The 12,124-nt window shown below is 40.2% G+C and overlaps 1 protein-coding gene across 6 annotated transcripts in view; it reads left to right on the top strand.

Annotated features, from left to right (window-relative positions):
• Nucleotides 1-12,124, top strand: part of cadps2 (Ca++-dependent secretion activator 2) — a 218,898-nt gene that overhangs the window by 69,739 nt on the left and 137,035 nt on the right. For all 6 annotated transcript variants that reach the window (XM_088079645.1, XM_088079646.1, XM_088079644.1 and 3 more), the window contains exon 3: nt 3,416-3,748. In XM_088079645.1, the coding sequence (XP_087935771.1) occupies nt 3,416-3,748 (333 nt within the window). The remainder of the gene's footprint in view (nt 1-3,415; nt 3,749-12,124) is intronic.

Below are 12,124 nucleotides of genomic sequence, written 5' to 3'. Positions count from 1 at the left end.
TAATTTTGATATTTAATTTAATAAAGTATATAAAATAAATAGCTGAAATATCTTCATCTTTACAACTTTTTTTCATTCATTCTCCTGTTTGTTTGGGGTTTTTTTTAAACATACTTGTGTTTTTTTGCTTATTTTCTGCTAATTTTCTTGTAACTTTTAAGTGATTTTTTGCTGATTTTTGGGCACACCTCTTTAAGTTGCTTGTTGCCGTCTGCCTCTGTTTTTGAAAGGAATCAAACTGAGTTAAATTAAGTTATTTGGATGTAACATAAGTTTGAGTATATGTAGCTCACAGTCAGTTCAGGGACTGTAAACACAGTAATGAAAGAATCATGTGGCCGTTAACAGCTCACATCAAATATAAATCGGGCTTTAATACTAACGATAAATAGAATAATAAGACCATTCAAATGCAATGCTTCAGTGATAATGCAGAAAAAAGGAGCCACAATATGTATTGCGGTATGTTATTTCAGTTGTTTATCACCACTCTGCCTTTGAAACAAATATTATTTGATTATTTCAGGTCTGCTGCTGGTCGATGTACCAGTTTATCTCTCTCAGACGTTTAAGGAGGCGAAGGGTCAGATCGACATGCAGCTGCTCCCACACTCATCGTTTGTTTCTATAATAACTTTTTAATAAACAAACTGTGCAGTGCAACACACACACACACACACACACACACAGAGACAATATTTGTTGTTAATAGTTTCTCCACATGAAGTTTTTTCAATAATGAAAAGATAAAACAACACATTATTTATTAAATAATTACTGCTACTGCAGTTAGATTAAAAAGAGATCACTTGAGTTTGAAAAATTAAACAATTAAACACAAACAAAGCTTTCATTTGCGTTTTTATCTTCGTGTGGGATTCTCTTTAACAAAGATTATTGTATTATCATAATTTAATCGTTCATGAATAACTTATTTCTGAGGACTGACAGAGATTGAAATGAGATGAAAGTTTCTCCTCACAGATCTGTTTTTGTCTCTGCAGACTCTGTCGATGTTTTTACCCCTGGAGAACTGATTTATTACGTATAATCGCATGAAATCTCTGCACACTGAAGCGCACATTAAAACCCTGCGTTTTCATCCAACTGGGCTTCATAAATCTGAAATTATTGCGTGAAGCTGTGGCCAGGTTGTTTCACTCCCACAAATTGTACCTGTATATAGCTCCCAGGGGTTTGTGACTGCTACATTTATTTTTCTAGTTTATATTGTCACTGCAATTTTACTTTTATGCTTTTAATTGAAGTTTTACAGAACATTTTTGACTGAGTAAAAAAAAAAAAAAAAAAAAAGGAATTTTTTTGTGGCAGTCTGCCACGAGTAAAACATCTGCTTCCTCGTATTTGTTTTTCATTTTCTGGAGCTGTACCGTTTATTAGGAACGCCATTGGAAAACACCCTTCGGTTATTCATTGCACCAAACTCTCGGAGCGCAGAGTGTAGGCCACTCTGGGCACAGAGGGAGCGGAAGAGTGCCAGGCAGACACAGTGAAAGTGAAACTTAACCATTCATTGCACAAGGTCTAAAAGTTTGCTTTCACTCACCTCTTTGGCAGCTGCTACTCTCATCCATTGATCTAATCTGTTCAGATCGACTGATCAGTTATCCACCGTGACTCAAAGACCCAAAACTGCTGCTGAGGAAAAAAAAAACCTCATGAAAAATTATGTTCAGGCACAGAAAGCACATGCTGGCATAGATGATCACGGTTTGGCAAAAGAGGCACATGGTAAGATTTAGAAATAAAAACATCACATCCTGATAGAAATCGAAAAACACCGGACTTCTGCATTAAAATGTCCGGTGTTCGGTTTGTTTGACCCCTTCACTCTTCAGGAGCCTTTGAGCTGACGCTGTCTTTTGGCATGGTGCTGCCGGTCAATCAGTATTTTATTTTATTTTGTTTATTTATTTATTTTTAATTCATCTTTTATTTATTTATTCATTTATTTATTTTTTACATCATTTTAGCATTGCTCATTGCCTCTTCCTCCATGTTTTTGAAAGGACTCAAACCAATTTGTTCAGGTCCTAAAGGTCTGAGTACTTGTGAAAGGCGTCTGAATGCTGCATAAAGAAAGTGATGTGAATCCAGCTCTTAAAGGGTTACAGTTTAGCTTTTGAAGTGTGCAAAAGACAGTGTAGTCTGGATTGATGAAATCCGAAAAGTGAGACATGATTTTGAGAGCATCAGTAGAGGAAAGAGGCTGAATATGTAAAATGTTTTCCAGATCTAAATGTTTGAGTCCAGTTTGATGTTGGTGCATGTTTGTGTCTTCAAACCGTCCTCAGCTGCTGCTCTCTGAGCTCTTGGCCTCCATTAGATGAATCGTTTTCTCACTGATGTTGTGCTGTTCACAGTCTCAGAGCGACTCGCAGGAGGAGGTGAAGCAGCCAGCTGAGAGACTGTTTAATGTCACACTGAGCCGCCGCCGCTTCAGTCAGAGCCACTTATTCCTCCGTCAGACTGGTGAGCGGCTCTGGATAAAGAACCTTTGCCAGAAGCCACAAACGAAGCAGAGAGTTTAACATTAGACCCTCTGAATCACGGTGAGGAGGAGAGCAGTCCTGTTTGACCTCAGGGGCCTTTCCTAATTTCACTCTGAAATGTCTGAACAATTTGGAGGAAAGATGTGGTTTCTGAAGAGTTTATTATATTCCTTTCCCCCCAACACTGGCACATGAATGCAGGTTTTTCAAACACTCACTAAATATAGGCGAAAGACTGAATTCCCACAGCCTGTAGCAGACCTGTGAATACAGTGCAACGAGTCTGTGTATTGTCAGCTTTTCTGTGTGTGTGTGTGTGTGTGTGTGTGTGTGTGTGTGTGTGTGTGTGTGTGTGTGTGCGCGTGTGCGTGCGTGTATGTGTGTGTGACATCATGGACAGACGGAGAACAGGTGAACAGTAAAGGCAGAAAGAACAGCAGTTTGCAAACTTTACTTCCCTTTCTCCGTATCTTTCTTTCTCTTTCTCCGTATCTTTCTTTCTCTTTCTCCGTATCTTTCTCTTTCTCTTTCTCCGTTTCTTTCCCTTTCTCTTTGTCTTTCCTCAACAAGCATATATTTAGGACAGGTGTCTTTATGAGATGGCCTTTTAATTATTTCACACAAAAACTGTTGCTCAACAAAGATGGAAATACAATCATTATTTATTTAAACCTTTGAAACCTGGGCAAATGGCTGTATTTATTTATTAAAAAAAAAACATTGGAAGAAGGTAACAAAGAAAGAAATAAGCCAAGTACAAGAAAATTCCATGAAAAGAACAAAAGGAGAGTAAAATAAACTAACAAAAAATACAAAGCGAAAAAAAAAAAGACAAAAAAGAAACTTGCCTAAAGTCTATCTTTCTGTAAGTGCTTATCATTCTCTAAATCTTCTCTCCGCAGGGCTTCCTAAAGAGCGAGCGCGTCTCCCGGATGGTGCAGAGCGGCGGCTGCTCGGCCAACGACTTCCGGGAGGTCTTCAAGAAGAACATCGAGCGGCGCGTCCGCAGCCTCCCGGAGATCGACGGCCTCAGCAAAGAGACGGTGCTGAGCTCCTGGATCGCAAAGTACGACGCCATCTACAGGGGGGACGAGGACATGCGGCGCCAGCCACAGCGGGCGCACCTTAGCGCCGTGTCAGAGCTCATCCTTAGCAAGGAGCAGCTGTACGAGATGTTCCAGCAGATCCTCGGCATCCGCAAGTTTGAGCACCAGCTGCTGTACAACGCCTGCCAGGTGAGCCGCAACATGGATATTATTATTATTATTATTCTGAGGAAATCCAACTTCCCATGCATGAAAATGAACCAAACTTTGCACAGAGGTCCAGTCTCATGCCAAACCTCCTCAACTGCAAATACGAGTCAATAGTCCTGATGGTAACGCTACAGCAACCGTATACTTTTCAGAAGTTTGAGAATTCATAACAAATCATTCTGACGTGCAATCAATTTTGTACACTTCACACTGTTTTTATCAAAAACTGTAAAACTGATTAAACCAATCTCCTCCCACATTTTTTGCTTAATTGACACCAAATTTGCTACATGGCATCTTCAGACTGTCCTTCACAACACAGTTTTTTTAATTCATTAAAAAATTAGCGTGTGGTGCATCGATGTTTGACTGTAAACGGTGCTGTAAACATATACTTAATAATTTTTGCTCCGTGACCAAATTGACAAAGTTTGGCTGTCATGGTAGATTAAGATTGTAACATTTCAGAATTTTAAATTAAAAACTGAATTTTTGACAGCATTTTGAATTTTGCCCTCATGGAAACTATTGCAGTCTACGGGAAAGTGGCATCTTGTAAACATCAGTTTTTCCACTTGTGGAGCGAATCAGTCTTTGTAAAAACAAAAGATCAACATCTCTATGTTGTCTAGATGAAGTATGCAAGTTCTCTGATTTTTTTCTTTTTAGTTGAATTTTTGACAGCAGTTTGAAATCTGCCTTTCCATGCACAGACGGCTGATATCCTGCCCCCTGGTGGTCGGCTCAGTCATAGTGTGAAGCCGTCTCTGGTTTCTCTCTTGGCATGTAGCTCACTGCGATAGTGGCTTGTTCTTGGTGTCTGAGGTTGTGAGTCAAAGCCTCTTGTAATGCAGAATGCTCACTCTAATGCAGTTAGTCATTGTTGTCCAATTCGTCTGCTGTTTGCTGCTAAAATTGCCCCTCCCCCACCCCTTGGTGGGCAGCAGGCATGGCAAGACAAGGCAGCTTTATTGTATAGTAGCTATGATTGTTATTTGGAGCTCACTTGTAATACTTTGTAACAAGTTCTGTGGCTAAAATATGCTGCGTTGTCCTCAGCTGCAGTCCCTCAAATGTCCACTAGGTGCTGTTTGAAGGCGATCTTTGACTCCATTAAAATATATAAGATAAAATCTCAACTTCTCTCCACAATATAAAATCATGAAATTCATTTTTTAAACCTTTTTCCCCCCTTATCTTTCGCATCTCTCTGACCTTCAGACTACAGCTGCCGCCTTATTAGACCTGACGTTTCTTGCTTTTTTACAGCTCTGATTAAAAATTAATTAAACTGGGATCATGATGTGATTTTTGATGGGCAAACAGCCTCATTAGCGGCGGATTCTGCAGAACATCGTCAAGGTCTCACTGTCTCGGTACACTGCTGCTCAGTAATTAGGTGGTCACTGAATCCACTCAGCGAGCACCATCCAGAGTTATTCTCACATTTACAGTAGGACTGCTGACATGCACGAGTGAAGATGACGACTGTAGCTGAATATTGTTCTTTTTCCGGTCTGACGTCTTCCACTCGTATTTCTTCGTCTTGAGTGTTCATTCTCTTAACAAAGGCACAGATGTTTCTTACGGAGCTCCAGCTGTGCCTCCTTGGGTGTTTCAAAGTTCGTCCCTCCTCACTGCTGCTTGTCAGGGGACACAGCTTCAGCAGGAGAGCTGGTGGTGGTCTGCTCAGGACTTGGACCTCAGACTTTGACAAGCAGCAGGGCTAACGTTTGCATCCTCGCCACTGATGCTGGTTTCATGTTGTGTGCTTCTAAAAAATGCAGATATTTTCCCCTGCTTTTCCCGTGGTTGGGGTTGGTGTCTCTCCGTTAAGGATTTCCATGTTGGCTTTGAGACTATTGCTCTTTGTCAGGTGACATATTTCTGCAAAAACTGCAATACTTTGCAATACACTTGAAGTAATGCATATTTAGTTTATTTAATTTTAAAAAGCGGTTTGATCCTATTCTATATGAAAAGTGACATTATATGAAATTTATTTGACTTTTCGGGGGCGTGCAGGGTCTCGGTAGAGGAAATACTGACACTGTTTGGAAAGAATTGTTGATCAGTACAGTACATATTAATGTTACTGTAAAATGCACCTTGAAATGACAGACTGTGTGCCAGCCGCAGGAGAGCTGTTGACCTTTGCCCTGTAATATTATTCCCACCTCTCAGCCTGCATGTTCAGCCTGATCGGTCCCGGTCTTGTTGAGTCCCTCAGTGTACGTGTGTGACCTGCAGGGAACTCTCTTGTCTTCTTCTGCTGCTGAAACATAAAGGTCAGATTTAAAGGTTATATACTGTTGGGAAAATGAATTAACAACAGTCTTCAGTTGGCAGTTTGACAGGAGAATAAACAAACACAAAAACAAAAAACAGATTCTTTCGCTGGATGTTTTGTTCAGTTCATTGACGTGTCACTTCACAGGTGTTCATATATCAGGAGCAGGGATGCAAAATAATATCAGTATTGGCAGATATTGACTTTAAAATGAAATTTCTGAATTGGCCAATATGTTAATTTCAGCCGATAAGACAAAACCAATATTTTTTTTTATTATTGACAAAGTGAACATATGAAAAACATCAACCCCTAAATGAAGTATTTTTCTTATTTTTTAAAATTAGGTTGGATGGGAAAAGTGTGTATCTATCTATCTATCTACCTATCTATCTATCTATCTATCTATCTATCTATATATATATATATATATGTAAGGATGTCGGTGTTGGTTATCAGCCAGATAAGTTAGTATATATTGGCATATAGGATATCTGCAGCCGTCAAAGGTGTTAAACACACAGTTGAAGAAGAAAACTGTGACAAGTTGAGTGCAGATGAAATTGTCCAAATAAACACCATTTTCTAGGCTCCGGAGCTTCAGTATTGATCAACAGCTAATAATCTGAGCTCCTGACAGTTGGGGGGACATCGTGCGCCCGCAACCGACTCCCAGCAGTTTCAGCATCAGGTAAGGGAGAGATTGTGCACTTCACGGCTTTACTGTCAGGTGAGGGAGAGATGGGACTCCACCCCCAAAAAGTTATTATGTTATTATTGGTATTTTAATAGTATCTCTTACATACTGTTTTATGTATCTGGGAGAGGCTGCACTCTTTTGTTGTTTTTAGCAATAATGAAGAACTTTTGACTTTTACTTTTAAATATTACTTTGACTTTTGACTTTTGACTTTAGACTTTTACTTTTGACTTTGACTTTTCATGGTGGTAGGAGGCAGGCTTGTTCCTTATCGAGGCAGATGCTTAAAACATGGACAAAGCAAACCAAAGCTATCTCTATGGTTGCTAGGACGAATTCTATTATTGTCCTGCTTCATTAGAGGCCAGAACAGAGAGGAGAAGAAAGGCCAAAGGGGAAGACGAGAGTGGGGAAACTACAAGAAACAGGAACTAATAACATGTTTAAAGTTTCACCTGTTTCCAAGGTTTTTTTCATGTTTTTGTGCTGCCAACAAAAACTGTATAGCACGCCTTGGATTTTCGAGTGGATAGTCCCTGGTACCTACTCCTGGCAACACCGCAGTCGAGATTTCAAGAAGACAACACGTACTTCAGCAGCATGATACACTTAAATATGTGCTTCCTAAACCTAATTATCTGTGCCAGTGTTTTTGTTGATGTCCCAGCATTGGTTGCCATGTGCTCGTGTTGTCCAAACAACCATGCGCAGGGTCATCCCACCATCAGCTTGTGTTGACATCACAATAATGGCATCCTGGAACATCGACAGCAGACGCAGATGGATACCTAGAGCGTAATACACAGACGGGCAAGTCCACTGAAGAATGGCATTGTGTAAGGTCTTGGGATGAAAATGGGCAAACTCGCCATTTTTAAATGCTTCAAGTTGTCATACACTGTACAGGTGAGGGAGAGATGGGATTCCACCCCCAAAAAGTTTCAGCGTCAGGTGAGAGAGTGACACCATGCACCACGGAGCTTCACTGTCAGGTGAGGGAGAGCCCGGTGTGCCTCTGACAGCTTGACAGTGGTTGTGACACTTCATAGTTTGTAAAGTTAAAAAACTTACTCAGTACAATAATCTTATATTTCATGTTATTATTGTCATTTATTAGTATCTCTTACACATTGTTTTATGTATCTGGGAGAGGCTGCACTCTTTCGTTGTTTTTAGCAATAACAATGACGAACTTTTGACTTTTGACTATTACTTTGACTTTTGACTTTAGACTTTAGACTTTTACTTTGACTTTTCTTGGTGGTAGGAGGGAGCAGCTGCACGTCAGACGGGCAGGCTTGTTCCTTATCGAGGCAGATGCTTAAAACATGGACAAAGCAAACCAAAGCTATCTCTGTGGTTAGATACCACCGGAGGGAAGAGAGAAAAATCCGTTCTTTTCTCTGTTAATTTGGTTGAACGGACTTTAAAGACGTGTCCGGGACTGTTCTCCGTCTCTGAATACCACGCTGTAGAGTAAACGGTGCGTCAGTAATCCTCAGCGATTCTCCTCTGCTGATTGTTTCCTTTCACTGGAGCCGGCTCCGAACATAAATAGCTTCCATTTACAGATTGCTTCACGGCCCATTGAGACATCATCCTCGCCTGTATAACAACCAGAAAGTGTCTGTTGCTAGGACAAATTCTATTATTGTCCTGCTTCATTAGAGGCCAGAATAGAGAGAAGAAGAAAGGCCGAAGGGGAAGAAGAGAGTGGTGAATCCACAAGAAACAGGAACTAATTACATGTTTAAAGTTTCACCTGTTTCCAAGGTTTTTTTCAGGTTTTTGTGCTGCCGACAAAAACTGTATAGCACGCCTTGGATTTTCGAGTGGATAGTCCCTGGTACCTACTCCTGGCAACACTGCAGTCGAGATTTCAAGAAGACAACACGTACTTCAGCAGCATGATACTCTTAAATATGTGCTTCCTAAACCTAATTATCTGTGCCAGTGTTTTTGTTGATGTCCCAGCATTGGTTGCCATGTGCTCGTGTTGTCCAAACATTCGACCGACCGAAATTTTAAAAAATAACAGCCTGCAAAACTGCACTGTAAAACTGATAAAGTGCAGACATTTCTCTGCTTGGTTGCTGATTAAATGATTTAGCAAACGTCGCACTGAAGGTGATGTCTCGGCAGTTTGACGTGGCGTTGCTATGGCGATCAGCTGACAATCCAGAGTTGAGTCCAGTCCAGCTTTGCAGTGGAAATGAGGCCAATGGCTACTTTTCTGCGTATTTTGCACCCTCACGGTGGAGGATAACCATGCCGATGATGATTGTTATCATGCCGTATCAGAGCTTACTGAAGTCAGCACAATTATTGGCGCAACTGTTATGTAAAAATGTGCTGATGTAACAAGATATAGACATATCAGGTGCTAGTTGAGGAGTGGATTAGTTTTAGGCTGTTACTGTGTTTTGTGAGAATCAGCACGCCTACAACACGTGATTAAGGAACGGTAAAGTTGTACCTAATGAGCACGGTTTGAATGGTTACTTTAAAAAGAAGAAAAAGTAGAGATCCGCTCTGAAACAGTAAGGCAGTTTTTTGTCAGAGAGGATGATATCCGCCGCCTGCAGCATTAACAGCGAGGGAATCCTTCAGTCTGTCAGGATCAGATGTGTCAGATCGAAGCGTCTCCGACTGCTCACTGGGCAAATAGCACACTGAGACCGTCAGACTTTTTGACACATACTGCTTTCTGCCGCCAGAAAGTTAGACTTCTACCACACTCTGCTCAATCAAATATAACAAATATATATTTAATCCTCCTGTCAAATCACTGACGAGGCGGCGAGAGCAAGTTCCTGTCAGGTGTTACTTGATGTGCTGAGACTTGTTTACTGATCTAATTAATGATTGCAGCTCAAATCATTGTAAAGGCTCAGAAGAGACACGTTCAAATGGACTGAAACAGATTTGTCCACAGGACTGTGACTGATCATCTTTGGGTCCACATAGAGTTCATTTTCTCTCCTTTCTTTCTAGGAAATATGCTAAATTCATTAATATGTCACACTGGGAAGTATGCACCTCTTTTCTTATGCACCGATCAGTAAAAAAGCCATTGGAGTGAAATAGGAGAGTAGAGCTGAGCTGTACGGCTTAAAAATAACATTGCGATATTTAAAGGTTATATAGCGATACACCATATATATCTCAATATTTTTAAATGTCCCATAAACTAATCTTTACCACTAAAATATAAAGATATAAAGATATCAAACTGCAGTTATAATAAAGTTAAATGAAGTACCTACTGTCATAAAGTTGAAAGCACTACTGTTATAATAACATTTAATATAGTATGGTTTAAAGGAAGATAACAAAGTACTTTTATAATGAAAATATTGTTAGAATTAAATAAATCAAGCAGGACTCAGAGATAAAGTGCAGGAAATACAACAGCCGTCAACCGATACTAATAACCAATAACCAATACTTGAAACGGACATGCACTTGAAATAAAAATGAAAATCTTTTTGTCAATACTTAGCATTTGAAATATAACAAACTCCTACACAAAACTCTGTTTAAATGCCTTTTGCAAAAACTTTTAACATAAAATACAGTTTCAACCAACTTTTTTTTATAGTCAAGTGAAAATTTGAATTTAAAAATAGCTCTCTGAGGTTTTACAAAGTAAAAGTTTCTCCTATGCTGACACTTTCTTTGCACTTAATTTTAACAGCAATCATTAAAATAAAATGCCGATACAGATAATCGTCAAAATGCCAAATATCGGCCCCAATAATTGGCCAGTTCGATAATCTGCCGAACCTTAAAATAGAAACTCAAAATGCATTCAGATACGTGCAACACTGCCCCTCATTTCCTGTCCTGAGTTTGGGAGATTTTAGGAATGAGAGTTTTTATACTTTGTCAGATATCTTCTGCGGTGTGTAATTGGAACCATGTAGCTTCTGCCTGATGGGAGCAGTTCGTTTTCTCAATGCAGAGCGCAGGAGGGGTCCACGATCAGCAGTCAGAGCTAACCAGCCGTGAGCAGCTACTGTCAGACTCTGAGTGTCTCTGCTGGATGGACGGGGAGTCTGCTGGAGCTGCAACACTCGAGCGTCGCTGCGTTGTGTCTGGACTAGCAGCTCTATAAAGGGATGCTCTGAGTGATGCTGAGTTCACAAGTATGATTTACAAGGAATTAAAGAAAACATGGTAATTTTCATTAACAGATTACATCTGAGATTGCCAAGAATCTGATTTGTATTGGAGAAGTGTCATCAGAGGACCGGCTCTTTATCAAAGCACACATTTACCAAAATGAAGATCCTTCAGGCGAGAGGAGACGAGGAGGATAAAAGAGAGCTGTAAACTTTGCTGTCAGTGATGGCAAAGATGGAGGGAGATAAAAATAGAGCAGAGGAGGACCCACAGCTGAGGAGGGAGAGTCCAGGTGTTCACATCATCTGGTCTCTGAGGATAAATCGCACTGACAGTCCACTCTGTGTGTGTGTGTGTGTGTGTGTGTGTGTGTGTGTGTGTGTGTGTGTGTGTGTGTGTGTGTGTGTGTGTGTGTGTGTGTGTGTGTGTGTGTGTGTGTGTGTGTGTGTGTGTGTGTGTGTGTGTGTGTGTGTGTGTGTGTGGAGGACTTAAATCTTAAATACAAAAAACACTGACACAAGAAAAGTGGATGTGAAACCCTCCCTCACTGGAGCTTCAGTTGATGAAAATGAAAGTAAAAAGCCCAGTTTGAATCTAATTTATTTTGTGTGGGGCTTAAAAAGTAATGTTTTGATGGTTTGATTTAACATTTAGGGACAGGAATCCCAAAGCTTCCCCACCTTTACTCCATGTACCACACTTTTGAGATTGAGCATAACACAGACAGCCGTCACTCAGAGCACCAGTGTGTACTTTGGTTTTGTTTTAATTGCTCTGAAAACAGGTTGTGGTCTTTCAAAGGTGTGGAGAATCCTTTTTTCAAACAAGTTAACGGTTATAGAAAATGTATTATAGGTTCCCTGAAAAACAGAAAACTTTGGACATTTTCTCCATTTTTGTCCACGAAAGCGTGTGGGAACCATGCCTTTTTTAAAGCTTCTGTTGGTTTGGGTTTGGGAAACTGGTGACATTAAAAGTATGCTGAATTAGCTGTTAGCAGTTCCTATTTGCTGTGTGCCCACAGATGCACTGACAACCATCACCGAATCACTTTGATACTGAGCAAAACTGTGCAATGAGGAGCATTTTTTCTTATGATTTTTGTGCAGATTTATCGACATTTATTCATAATTGACATGGAGATAAGGATTTCTACAGCATGCCTAATTCACACTGTATATAAATACCTTTATCATGTCTGTGTGTTAAGATTTGATGATTTGGATGCAAAATGCATGTC

The sequence above is a fragment of the Plectropomus leopardus genome, chromosome 7 (assembly GCF_026936395.1).
Source record: "Plectropomus leopardus strain MGB_pleo_1.0 chromosome 7, ASM2693639v1, whole genome shotgun sequence".
Taxonomy (NCBI): domain Eukaryota; kingdom Metazoa; phylum Chordata; class Actinopteri; order Perciformes; family Serranidae; genus Plectropomus; species Plectropomus leopardus.
This window is presented reverse-complemented; position numbering and strand designations above follow the sequence as displayed.